Here is a 13,759-nt window from a genome sequence, read left to right on the forward strand (position 1 = left end):
TCATGATGCTTGGGGATCTGGCACTGTTGGTGCCCCACTAGAGTCCTACCTCATCACTGAAGCCAGCACAATTGTTCTGTATGGCCAATATTAAAAGACTTTCTGCTCATGTCTGTATCTTGCTCCCCATCAATGTGTACAAAAGTGTGGGAGAGAGAGAGAGAGTGAGAGAGGAATGGCTCCCTTTTTTGGCATCCATTATGTATGAGGTCTAGAAGCTGCTTCAGGGAGAGACCTCCTTCCTATTCCTTCTCCTGCAATACAGCTTTGAGGCCTTGCTGTTCTCCAGGGTGCTAACTCTTCCAGAGGCCGACTTCCTCCGGTTCTTGCAAGCACCCACCAGGGAAGGGAAGCAATCCCTCCATGCATAACTGAATTGACTTCTGCTTTTCAACACTCCCTGTGGTACAGGTCACTTGAGAACAGTGCAGGACTGAAGAGCCACGAGAGTAAGGCGGAAAGGTCTGGATGAATTTCTTGAGCACGACTTGGAAATGGGGCATGTTTTGCCTTTGTGAGAGAAGTGGGTTCACTTTGAAATGGTGCTTCTTGGCAGGACCATTCCACATGGTTGTGTTGCATGTGGCTGTGCATGGGCCAGGGATGCTAGCAACCGTCTTCTCTGACTAATGAGTACACCTCCATGTTCTCGACGTGCACTTTGTAGAGCCATGTTCTTGCAATTTTGCAGGTGAAAGGCAACCAGAATGGAGGCTTTAGTTCAATGTTCCAGTTCACCTCTGCACAGGATTATTTATTCACCATATTCTTGGAACTGGTCCAGTCTTTTTGTCTCACCCTGCTAATATATAATTCATTAATTCTGCCCCCTCCCCCCCCAGAACATAACCTTTGGAGAAAGGTGGAGATAGGAGGGGGGTTGGTTTTAACATGGTGCAAACTGCATCATCTCTGAAGGACTGGGGGGCTCTTGTTCCTCATAAAGGCTGAATTTGAATCTACTTTTCCTCTACAATCCCAGTATTTGATCAGGACAGTTAAGGCAGCAGACTGTACAGATGGATTTCATTGCTGGAGCCATTGGAGGTAAATACATAGATAAAACGGTGCATGTTTGATGAAAGCAGACAGCTGTGCTTCTTTGCTATGTACTGGCAGATACTGATCACACTAGTGGCAATGCTATAGTTAAGGATCATTCAGTGATTTCATGAGAACTGCCTTTTTATAACATATTCTCTATTACTTTAAGAAGATCAGCAGAGTACATTTACAGAGCATGAATATCATTAAACTTAGTTAGTTGGGATTGCTGCTTTGTATTACCCCCTCATCTAATATCAAAATGATTAAGCAAAATAACACCAGATACTAAAGCACACAGTGCTATGAACACTGCTGATACGGTGCTGCTGTTATCCAGAGTCTGGGGGAACGTGACATACTGGTGGGCATTTGGGGTTTTGGAGAACTGACCATATTTTCAATGGTGAAGTAACTTTGTTGCTGTTGAAAAAGGTTTAAATAAGGATATCCTTGGACCAGGATTTATTTGCAGCTTGGTCAGGGGTTATTTCAATGCAGGCTTGCTACATAGCAGACCTTGTTCCAGGAACACATTGATCACTAGTTTAAAAAATGATCCACTTTTAATTTGAGGCTTCTGGGGGGCCTGTATTTAATGAAACTGTGTTTTAAACCATGACATGTCTTTGGTGAATTTGAAAGACAAAATTTTGAAATAGCTAAAATGGACGGGAATGGGACAATCGCAGAGTGAGGTCCTAGAACGAGCCGTGCCCATCTCCCATATGGGCAAGGAGTGTGCTAAAACTCTCCCATGTCTGTTCCGAGCAGGCTTCCAGGTCCTCTAAACTATGATGGTCTCTTGCTGAGCAGATCAGGAGGGAGCGGTTGCCCAGGCAGACATTGATATAGCATGACATACTTAACTTCAGCCTCTGCGTAGTAACTGTGTAAGTGAGCCCTGAGTCAACTCTGGAATGGCTGCAGGAGAGGTATATTTAGTCCCTTTGCAGTGACTCTTCTTCCTTCCCTCTTGTTTGCCTCTCTTTTGTGTGCGGTGGCTTTATGCACCTGAGCACAGGTCTTATGCCTGAGAATGTGAACTTGGGGAAAGTGTATGAGAAGGTTCTTTAAACCTTGGTATCAAATGCCCCAGTTCACTCCATGTAACTTGTGTCTGTGTCAGCTCAGTGTAATGCAGCCCCTTGCTTCTCTCTTCGGTCATCTCTCTTGTCCGCTGTGATTTGTGACAATTATATACCGTAATTAAGGAGACTTCTGAAGTAAATCTCTTGGGCCCTGTCCAGGCCTTCAAACCAGTCAACTGGTATTCATCATGTCATCCTCTGTCCCACTGCCCTCAGGTTTGCATTTTACTACACCTGCAAAAGTGCATCTTCTGTGAATGTCACAACATAGTCACAGACCTGGTCCAGTAAGGTGCTCATTGTCCTCCTTCCTTTTTCAAGTGCATGGAAATGGAGGGCACCCAGTACTTTGTCTGATTCTCTAAAATGTATCTGGGATAGAGAAGGATCTATATGGTTGTAATTCAGAGTACATTTTAATCAGAAGTTCATTTGCTTATCCTAATTGCAGCTCATTGCTACAGGCATGTGAGACTGAGATTTTCCTAGCTCAGAGGTGGTCAGCTGTGTTAGTCTGAAGTCAGGCAGAAAGCAGAGCGGGGTGGCACATCAAAGACTAAATGATTCAGAGAAGCTTGAGCATCTGTAGGGAGCAACATACTTTGTCATTCATAGCATCTGACCAAGGTGGTGGCTGCCTTCTGCCTGTCTTCCTACCTGTTACCTATGGGAACTCAGTACCTGCCTATGAGGCACAGCACAGCCTTGCATCTATAGAAAACAAACTCCTTTCAGATACTTTGCTACACAGAGAGCTTGGATGTGAGGTGGTGGGGGCTTGTGCAAACTGCAGCAACTAGCAGTATGATCATCATCACCAGTCTGATGTGGATAATGCCATTATTTCCTTGATGTGTGCTTTCAAGGTTAGAAGAGCTTCCTATGAGAATAAACTGCCTCTCAGCCCTGCAGCTGGGTCATGAATTGCTTTGCAATGGAAATATGTATAAGAGTTGGAACAGGGTTGTCTACTGTATTTTCACATATCCAGACACCTTGTAGCACCAGCTGAACAAACAGCTAAAATGGCAACACAGGTAACAAGGTTTGTTTAATATAGGATGTGCCTGAGACCTTGATGTGTTTTGAGGTTTTTTTTTTTTTCCTGAGAAAACCCTCCCTGGCTCCTAGTGGAGAATAACAAAGGGACACAGTCCCCTTAAATCCTGACTGGTAAGGACCCAGGGTGATAAATTGTTTCCTTGTAAACGCACAGATATATTGATGTGTGTCTCTTCCAAATGCTATTTATTGCTTCTGTGGCTCTGGGACTAACTGAGAGCCTGTGTCTTGTGAAAGTGCAAGTGTATTACCGTATTGCATGTGGTAATCTGAAAATGGGCTGGAGTTGTTCGTTAGCAGATCCCTTTATATATATCTGCATTCACTTGTGTTTTCTAGGTGCCCAGGGTGTGTGTGTATGTGACTAAAAGGACTTTTTTTTTCAAAACTCCAGCCCTCTTGACGATCAATCCCACCCAAGTGAAGGATGAGAGATTGCAGCAGAAAGGCCCCTCTGATTAACTTGTCTGCCTGTTTCCCTTTCCCTCCTCACCTCCTGTGGGGAAATGCTGCTTTAAGCCTTTCCTCTCCCTCTGTCCCTGCAGCAGTGGGCCTGGAAAGGAGAGAAAAGGATCTGGCTGAGGTGACCCAGGTTTGCAGAGTGGGGGGAAGGAGCCCTGGGAGGAGCAGAGGTCAGGGGGGATGGGCAGCAAGTGATGTGGGTGCACCCAAGACAGGATTCACTTTTAGGCCCTGTCTGCTGTGGTGGGTGACATGTCCCGAATGCTCATACTACAAACCTGGAACTGCACTGGTGATGCCGCTCTGGGGTTATCGTTCAGCAGCAGCTCTCGAGCATGCCTGAGACTGGCATCACAAGAGCTGTTGCCTCAGAGCATCTTCAGTGCCTAGTTTAGAGCACGAAGGTGGGAGCAGGTGGCTGGGGGATGCTGCTGTCATGGGGCATGCCTTTGGGGCTGGGGGCAGACTTGATTGCTGGTCTAGAAAGGGCTTGGTGGGTGCATGAGAGTGTGAGGGGACACATTTAATTGCCTTTCTAGGGCTGGGAGGAGCCAGCAGGACCCCAAACTCCATAACTAAGTCTGCAGATTGATCCACTGACTGGGGCGGCCCAGGGAAAGAGCAGAATTTAAAAGACCAGCCAAAGGACATGTCCTGCTCTTTGCTCTTTTTTCTTTTTTTGTAAAAGGGGGCTCTGGGCCTTTGTGCCCAGCTCAGGAGTGTTCTGGCATCTGTCTCCTCAGGATGTAACTTTTGGGCTGGCTGCTCCTGCGGGCACAGCGACTAGGCAGCTGCCTGCTGCCCTCCAGCAACTGAAAAGAGGGCATAGAGGAGCTGGCTGGGATGAAGTCAGTTCAGGGGCCAGACATGTGGAGTGTACGCTGTGCCTAAATGTGCAGTGGTGTCTACTTGAGTCTGCAAATGGCCCTGTACAGTAGACGGGTTTGTGTGGAAGGCTGGAGAGCCAGAGCTGATGTCGTAGCTCCCTAACTCTAAGATTTGCCGATACCGTTTTTCTCTGCCCCTTGGGTCCCTGTGTCTGTGGGAAGGATGGATGGGGCAGTACCGGCCTTGGAAAAGATGAGGGAAAGATGTCAATAATAACCTCTAGTTGAAAAGAAGGTGGTTGTTCCCTGGCCCGTCTGGGACCTGTGCACATAGTAGTGTGACGGGATAGGTGAGCAGGGTCCCTAGGTGCTAGCATAGTGGGGCACGGGAATGGCCAGCCCAGGAGGTTTTTGCCACTGCAGAAGCTCTCTTGCAGGGCATTGTCCCGGGTGCAGAAGCTGTTGGGGATGTCTCTGTGAGCACGTGCTGCAAGGCAGCAGGGATTCCTTCCTCCCTGGGTGCAGTGGGGCAGCCAGGACAGCGACACAGCTCCACCACACACAGTATCTCCCTTTTAACCAGCACAGGCTCCAAGCTGGCAAAAGTGCCACCTTTCAGCAGTGAGGGGCATGGTGCAACTTGCATGCATTGGAGGGGGCATGTAAGCAGTGGTGAATGCACAGCAGATGGGCCTGTTACTGGCTGCCCTGCCTTAGCTTTCCAGGTGCCACCCTGTAGTGATGTGCCTATAGGCGTTGGACCCAGACCGGCCGGGCATGCTTTCATTCTCTGCCTGTTCTGGAGCCCGGACCCAGTAAGCCCCTGTTCTTAATTCCTTCCTGCCTGCTCTGTGTCGTCTCCCTCCCCGTTTCCAACACTGTACCCTTCTTCTGTCTTTGAAATGCAAAAAGGACTGGCTGGCCCATTTTTCACCTGCTTCTGCTGTTGATCTTTCTTGCCAGGCAGATTTGCTGGAGATGCCTGCACAGCAGGTAGGACAAATGTCATTCTCTTTTCTAAGTGGGCGAAGGTCATGTAGGCTTTGTCCAGGATTTTCTTGTCCTGGATTAGCTGTGGGGACTCTGACTTAATCATGCAGATGCTGATTATATCATCGACATAGGGCTAGTCAGTCACTAAGATACCTGTGTTATTTCAGGGGAGTGCATTTGCGGAAGTGACCACAGCAGCCAACATGCCTTTTTTTTTTTTTTTAAAGAACTCAATGATGGACATTATTGAATGGGTAAGCCACCAGGAAACATATGGCTCATAGTCTTTCCAGAGCTTACTTAAAGGCCGCAGTAGTTTTGCAGTAGTTTTAAGACCCTTACAGCTCCTTTCAGAAAATCAGGACCGGCCATTAAAAATATCCTGAATAGATATAGCTTAATTGTCTCTCAGCCTTTTGCCTTTGAGGTTGATGGATGCCTCATATTTTGACCAGATGTTAGCCAGTCGCCTGGTTATAACATTGAAAATAACACTAGTCAAGTGCAAAGCAGTTCATTTACATGTGGAGCCACAGGCTGGGAAATATAGTGGTGATAGATAGCAGCGGTGAAAATCTGTTAGCTGTGATCAAATGAAACATTCAGGGAAGCAGTTTGTTCTCCCCCACACCATGGCAGTCACTTTGCCTCCTAGAATTACTGAGCTTCCATCTCTAGTGACTATTTTAAGACCTAGAAATGTGCCCTGGTTTCTATATTTGGGGCAGAGAGATCCCAGGAGCATGTTAAAAGCAATATATTTACTGTCACTCTGTGGCAATAAAGGTCAGCTGGTGCACGGGAAAGCTCTGTTAAGCAGGCTGACTTTGTACATACCCCATCATTAATCCTCTTCAGCATTCTTACTGGAGGGTTGCACTTTAGACTTGCTCAGTTAGAGCTGAACCCTGGGGGCGGAGGGGGTGGGAGGGAGGCTGAACCGGAGGTCAGCTCTGCCATTTCTGAGTTGCAAAGCAGCCAGCAGAATTGTGCGGCACGCTGCATGCACGTTACTGCCCTGACGTTGCATCACATCCTGACTCGGGGATCCTGAGTACAGCCTGGCTCCCCATCAGGGGCTGCTTCCTCTTCAGCCGTTAATCCTTTGTTTTGTTCAGGTCTGCTTCTCTCTTTGCAATGTACTGGCACAGTCAGCGCACATAGAAAGCACACGCATCTAATTCTGGGCTTGATCCTGCCACAGGCTGCCTGCCCTTGAGTCCTGATCCAACTCTGCTCTATGATGTTTTTTAACTGTAGTCAGTATCTCCTTCCCCTTTGAACAAGGAGTGTTGCTTGCTGAGAAGGTGTAGCCTCCAAGGAATGTAGTTCTTCCTTAGTGTGTGTGTAATTAGCTACATTCTTCGCTATATACTACTTCTGGCACAGTTGCATGCACAAGCCCATCGAGACTGCTCAGTAGCCACTAGAGAAAGGGCGTCAAACAGATGGCCCACTGGACTACTGGCAGTCCCCCAGAACTTGGGGGCATGGCCCATTGTGTGGCTCAGGGCCCTTGGGACCCGGGGCACATAGCAGGCAGGGGAGCAAGAGTTGACACAGCCCCATCACCCTCTGGCTGCCTTGCCTGTTGCCACTGCTGTGGCCCTACCTCCCTAGCTGCTGGCCCCTGCTGCAAACCCTACGCTGGAGCCTGAGCAGGAGATGCTGCTCTCTGTGCCATGTTGGACTCGGGGCTCAGTCATAACTGAAAGCACCTTGTGCTACATGTGAAGGCATGGCTCCTCAGCCAAGTGCTTACTGTCTGAGACAGGGGTCAGCAAACCCTGGCATGTGTACCGGAGTTTGGCATGTGAAGGCCTTTTACTTGGCATGTGCACCTTGGGGTGGATGGCAGGGGAGCCATGAGGGATCCTTGTTGTGGCAGCCCAGCCCCTGCCTCTTCAATGCTGGCTGCCTTAAGGTGCACGTATACCTGCAGCTGGCCACAAACTGGGCTGGGGCTCCGTGAACCCTGGTGCAGTTGCTTCCAGCTTAGTAGGTGCCCTCCACAGATGGCCCAGGTTCTGGGCAGGCCCCTGCTTCCGGCCACAGAGCCTGGGCTGCTTACAGCAGGCAGCGGGGAGGCTGCAAGCGCTTGCACCGGGATCCATGGAGCCCCAGCCTAGCTTATTTGCTGGTGGAGGGTGGATGTGCGCCATGGGCAGGTGATGGGAAAGGGACAGGGCTGCACTACCATAACAAGGACTGGGCCCCTGGCATGCCAACATTTTACAAGTAGGTTGCGGGTGTTTCTGGCATTCTGCCCAAAAATGTTGCTGACCTCTGGTCTAAGAGAAGGAGAGATGTACTGAGGATATTGAGGATGGGGGAGTGCAAAACAATTCGTTTGTGCTGATCATTCATTAAAATTTCAAGCACAACTTAAGTCAACAGGACAGCTTCTTGTCCAGGGGAGGTGGCAGCTCTCCATATCCCTTTCATCACCTGTTTCTGTGTCCCTTCCAGTCCTGGCTTGCACCATGTCTCTGTGCCCTCATGGAAGTTTCTTTTTACAGTCAAAGTTCTTCTGTGAATGTGTCTGGGCCTCTTGATTAAGCTATTGGTTTTTATCCCTTGATCCTTTCCTTAACCTTTGTGGTTGTCATTGGCAAGTTAGAGTTTGGTTCTGAGGGCAACTTGACTTTGGCATTGAATGTCACTGTAATTCAGTTAATTACTTCCTTGGCAGTAAGAAAATAGCCTGGTTATTGTATGTGCTGGTAACCATGTTACACACAATGTCTGTTTCAGGTGGCTTAAGTACTGCTGTGGGTTATCCGCTGGATACAGTAAAGGTATTTTTTTGAACTTCAATTCTTATCTATCACGTGGAACTAAACCCGGGTGGGCAAGTATTTTGGCTGGCGGGCCGCTTAATGAGTTTTTCTGAGCCATCGAGGGGCATGCACATGATCTTTACAAGATATTTTAATAAATCATAGATAAAAAACAAATCATATATGGAAAATCAAACATTTACTTTAATATTTTAAATTTTATTGGAAAAAATATATTTTGCCCTCCCCCACCACCTGGCTGGGCACGTGTCCCCACAGCCATCCTTGCTTCCCTGTGCCCCCTGCTGCTCGGAGCAGTGCAGTAGGAGCAGGAGGAGCCATCAGAGGTGGGAAGAGCCGAGCAGTACCTGGGTGGCTGCAGTAGCAGCTGGAGCAGCCCAGCTGGGAAGCTGTGCACCCTGGCTGGAGCCGGGGCTGGGGCCAGGGCAGTGACATGGGCAGGAGTTTGGCGTGGGCTGCCCCAGGCAGGACTTGGCTCTATGCAGAGTGTCACAGGGGCATCCATGGGCTGGATACAATCAGTCACAGGCTGGGTATGGCCCATGGACCATATTTTGCCCACCCCTGAACTAAACTGTTGTCTTTTGCCTTTCTCTCTGTACTTACTAGATCAATCATATGAAAGAAAGCTTTAATTTTTCCACCATATTGTTACACAATTCTAGAGTCTTATGTGCTTTTTAAAAAAAAAATTGCAGATGTGTTTGGGGGTAAGGATTCCACAGGAAATCAAAAAGCATGGTATGAGTGCATTAGTCCGTAAGTTTAGCACGTTGTCGATGTCAAAGCTTGTTTTATGTTTACAGGTGAGACTTCAGACTGAGAGGAGCTATAATGGAATTTGGCACTGCATTCAGGAACTGTACAAAGCAGAAAAGGTAGGGACAGCTACTTTGACGTATCACATTTATAAAGGAAAACAACAGGAGAAATTATATAAATTGACTTGGGAGCAGATGATGACCCTGCTTAGCTATTCCTGCTGATGCAAGCTGCAGGTAGCTCATCTCCTCTGGAGAGAAGGGAGGAGCGATCTTAGATGTGAGCCAGGGAGAACTAAGGCAGCTCTGGATTAGTCATCTTGGGGCTATGTGGGTTTTTGGGGAAGGGAAGTTCCATAAACAGCCACACTTCAGGGAAGAAGGCTTAAGTCTGAACCTTATTTTATTAATTTGCCTCTAAAGCTATGCTCCTGGGGGAGGTTTGTGACATGACCACGTATGGATTGGATTTCAGACTGGACTGGACTAACACAAGTGCCTTCCTAGGTCGTTCTCGTTTTTTAATCCTTCCTTTTTCTCTCTTTCATGCTAGATCCTGGGGTTTTACAAAGGCGTGTCCATGTCGGTTCTCACGGTGTCGCTCATTTCTTCTGTTTCTTTCGGCACTTACAGAAACTGCCTTTATAACATCTGCAGATTAAGATATGGCACTTCAGATGTGAAGCCCTCAAAGGTGGATATTTCCCTGGCTGGTTGCGCTACTGGGGTTGTTCGGGTAGGTAAAGAGCAAATAAAATCATCAACAAAGTTCCTGTTTCTATTAATGCGAGGCTGGAAATGTGATGAGTACCTTTTCTCTGGTGCTTGCAGGAAGATCTGTGAAAACTCCTATCCATAATATCCCTTTGGAGTCTTCCAAAAGACTGAATATCATCTCCCCCTTTCTTGTCACTGGCAGATGTATGTCCAAGGGTCTGAAGGTCTGAAGTGGGGATTCTGTGGGTTAACGGCCCACGTATGCAGGGGGCTGGACTTGATGTCCTTGAAGGTCCCTTCCAGTCCTTTGTTCCTGCCATAGTGATGGTGGCTTTTTTAAGATCTACTCTTCCATTGTTGTTCCCACACACTGGTTTGTCTCATGAAGGTGTGGAGTCCAGCTGGGCTCCTAACACTGGGTTTATTTTAGAGGATACCCAAATATTTGTATAAAACCACTGAATAAGGACTTAAGGACTACACAAGGTTTTGCTTGTCTTTTAAAAACAGAATACGGGATTCAATACAGGATCTTCCCTTTCCCTCACTAAGCTTTTAAAGCGCATCCAGCCGTCCCTGGATAGAGACCATTTATGTAATAGATTCCTGCTTGAGTTAATGAGACAGCCCTGGTCATTGGTCTGTTAATAATGCAGGTCAAAACCAATCAGCATCACTGACTGGTGGGTCAGTGTTGTGGTGTGTGTGGCCCCGCCTAGGCAGATATCCACAGCACAAAACTGCTTCCTTTATCACCTCTGTTGACATTTCAAGCAGGGAGGTTAAGAATGATCTGATCAGAAGGAATGAACCAGTCCGAGCCAGTGAGAACGCATGTAGAATAAGATACATTGGTAGAAATGCAGCGTGGGGCTTTTATCATGCTGTGCTTGCTCTGTAGGTAGAGACACTATAAGTGCTGCCAATTTAATGTGTTAGGAGAGCACTGAACTGCATCTCTGTGATCATGTCAAAACAGGCAGTATGTCAGGTTTTCCCATTAATTCTCTGAACTGAGCATGGCCCAGGGCACGCCAGGGAGGTGTGCAACTGGCAAGTGAAATTACTTGTCAAAATATGCACGTAGCCCAGATAATGTGAAATTGTAAACTGCAGTGGAACTTAGTCGTAATTTTTCACACTCTGAAGAGGCTTATACGAACAGGGTGGGCACGCTGAATGCCAATGGCTCCCCCTCAATGATTATACATGGCGCTTGCATATTTCTGACTAGTCCTCGGTCTGTGCTACGATTGTTTCAGGAGCTTAGTTCCGGTCTATCAGATAAGTGTTGTCCTGCTCCCACTGGGTGGACCATCGATTGGATAATCTTCCCTCAGTGTTCACTTAGCCCGTGCACTAGCAAAGGCTTTTTGCCTTGGTTTAATTGCCCGGATTCTTAATGGCAGCGGTTCCAATTCACAGGTGCTGGTGATCTTAGCTTAGGATTTCCCCCCTTCTCTTCACAGCCTGACAAACTGTTGCAGATGCTGGTTGTTGTTTAATGAGGATTTGTGGTAGTTCTGGTTTATTGCCTTTGCCTTCATTTCACCCGACTGCAATTCCCAGTTCATGCTCAGACCTCTTCAGCCTTGTAGTTTCCATAGGGTGACTTAGAGAATGGGGACTTCTGGGGAGGGGCTGAGACTAGCTATTCTTCATTGCTTTTGCCAAAGATTGAAGATGACATTGCTAATGTTGGTCTGGTCTTGTTTCACAGGTTGTGTTGATATCCCCTGCTGAGATAACCAAAGTTCGAATGCAAACTCAGAAACCACATCACTCAGTTGCAACTTCCAATCCCAGCTCCAAGCCCAAGTATCGAGGATCTATGCATTGTCTGAAAATGATAGCAAAGGAGGAAGGTTTGGGGGGTTTATACAGAGGGTGTTCAGCACTATTGTGCAGGGACTGCTACTCATCTACTTTGTATTTCCTCACATATTCTGTCCTATGTGATTGGCTCACTCCAGCTGGGAAAAGTAAACCAGGTAGGTGGAGCAGGACTGCCCACAAAATGACTTGGTTTATATTGTGCTAGGAGAGAATTCTGTACATATTCTTAATGTACAGCGTTTTACCCACCTGGTAGATAGTTCCCTCGGAATGTGTCCTTATCACAGGCTGCTTGCTTTTTGTTTTCATTCACGTTTCAAACTATTCTTGCATTTATATGGTAACTTTCATTTAAATGGCTTCCAAAGTGGTTTCCTTTGGTGACTATATCAAAGCATGGATGAGTGTTTTGATCACCCTACAGTTGCAGGCCCCATAAGCTAAGCTGCACTGGCTAGCTTTCACTAGTTGAAGAGTGGTGGTCCCCTGAACAATCTCAAGCAGTCCTTGGCCCCCTGAGCTACAGGAATTAAAAGTACCCATCATTTGCCCCTTGGCTGCCAATGCGCGCGTCCCAACAGGACTCCATACAGCAGAACTCAGCAGCAAGCTCTGCTTGCCCTGCCCATAAATTCCCAGCCCCTCCAGGAGCCCCGCAGGCTGTATGTTTGACATCCCTCATCCAGAGGAATCATGCTGTCTAAGAATAAATGCAGATGCTACTGGAGTGAAACTTGGCAAATATTTAAAATGAAGAAGAGCCTGCTTAGTTGGAACCAAACTGACAGAATTAGGCTAAACAACAAAATTAGAGGTTCAGAGGCTATTGCTAGACGGAAAGGGACTGTAATCTGGTGTCACATGCTGGGGACAACACCCTTCTTCCATCTCATGTGGTCTGGGGGTTGTCCTGGACTGCGAAGGCTGGAACCATCCAGGTTGTGGAACCTTTACTCTGTGTGTTATGGCCCAGGAACTACTTGTGCCAGGTGCTGTATGAACACACAAGAAGATGGTTTCTCCTCAAGAACAGGCACCTAGCAGTGATTTGGAGGCAAGAATGAAATTGCTAATGACAATGTGGACAAGCCATTTAAAGGGAGCAGAATTACAGAATTAAAAGGAAGAGCTTCAGGACCTGGTCAGGCTTGTGTTTTCAGAGGGAAGGGCTGGCTACACCACTTTTAGTAGCAGCTCAGGTTTCTTATGGCTCCTGGGGAGTGACTTCGCCCAATTCTGCCTGCATTGTGAAATCACACAGTTCTGCAAGCGAGATGTGTCTTCTGCAGGTAGCAGTGCCCACAGGACCTGCTCAGCCCTCAGCCTGAAACCCATGCTGTGAGTTCAGTCACAAAAACAAGCCTATCCAGTTTCCTAATATGCAAATAGCCTCAGAGTTGCTATGAAATACCTTCTACTGCGGGCTGAACTCAATGTGAGATGCTTCAGCAAAGAGGATTTCAGCAACAGTTACAAGGCAACTGCAAATAGAACTGCAGAGGAGCCAGGAGCCCTAGAGCTCATGGCATTCGGCCCATTGCAGTGGCAGGATCCAGCCCAGCCATAACACACAAGGCTGGCTTTACTGGTGGATTATGTGGGCAACTGCCCAGGGTGCTGTGGTCTCGGGTCATGCTGCACGCATGTAAGCACTGCCTGCCCACCTGCCTGGTGCACCAGCAGCACCCTCCTCTTTCCCTGCCCCAACCTGGCCTGGCCAATCCCTGGCCCAGGCAGGAGAAGTGGTGCCCAGCTCAACCCACCCCTGCCTCCAGCCACTGCTCAGGAGGAGCCAGGCTAGGCATGTGTGGATGGCGTGGCACCTGCTCTAGTCCACCAGCCTTGCTCCCCTCAGCAGCAGTGGTGCCTGCCCACCTGCCTGGTGCACCAAGCAGTTCCACCTCCCCATCAGACTGTGTCCCATGCTCCTGCCCCTGCCTGCAGCAGTGCGAGTTGAGGGTGCCAAAATACAAGTTCACTAAGGGGTCCATTTTCCCAGAGGCCAGCCTTGGTATCACATACTCTTACAGTACATTTCATAGATTTCATAGACATTAGGGCTGGAAGGGACCTCGGGAGATCATCGAGTCCAGCCTCCTGCCCAAAGGGCAGGAAGTCAGCTGGGGTCATAGGATCCCAGCAAGATAAGCATCCAATTTCCTCTT

The 13,759-nt window shown here is 48.0% G+C and overlaps 1 protein-coding gene across 3 annotated transcripts in view; it reads left to right on the forward strand.

Moving 5' to 3' along the window:
- The first annotated feature begins 857 nt into the window (after window positions 1-857).
- The window catches only part of SLC25A47 (solute carrier family 25 member 47), a 14,662-nt gene continuing 1,760 nt past the window's right edge, over window positions 858-13,759 (forward strand). The window contains exons 1-5 of one of the 3 annotated variants that reach the window (XM_019552517.1): window positions 858-1,047; window positions 8,234-8,277; window positions 9,087-9,158; window positions 9,595-9,735; window positions 11,479-11,749. In XM_019552517.1, coding sequence (XP_019408062.1) covers window positions 1,020-1,047; window positions 8,234-8,277; window positions 9,087-9,158; window positions 9,595-9,735; window positions 11,479-11,749 — 556 coding nt within the window. In that variant the 5' untranslated portion in view covers window positions 858-1,019. Of the gene's footprint in view, window positions 1,048-8,233; window positions 8,278-9,086; window positions 9,159-9,594; window positions 9,778-11,478; window positions 11,750-13,759 lie in introns of all 3 variants that reach the window. The other 2 variants (XM_019552516.1, XM_019552518.1) reach the window with 2 other exon arrangements.

The sequence above is a fragment of the Crocodylus porosus genome, unplaced genomic scaffold, assembly GCF_001723895.1.
Source record: "Crocodylus porosus isolate Cpor-Errol unplaced genomic scaffold, CroPor_comp1, whole genome shotgun sequence".
Lineage (NCBI taxonomy): Eukaryota > Metazoa > Chordata > Crocodylia > Crocodylidae > Crocodylus > Crocodylus porosus.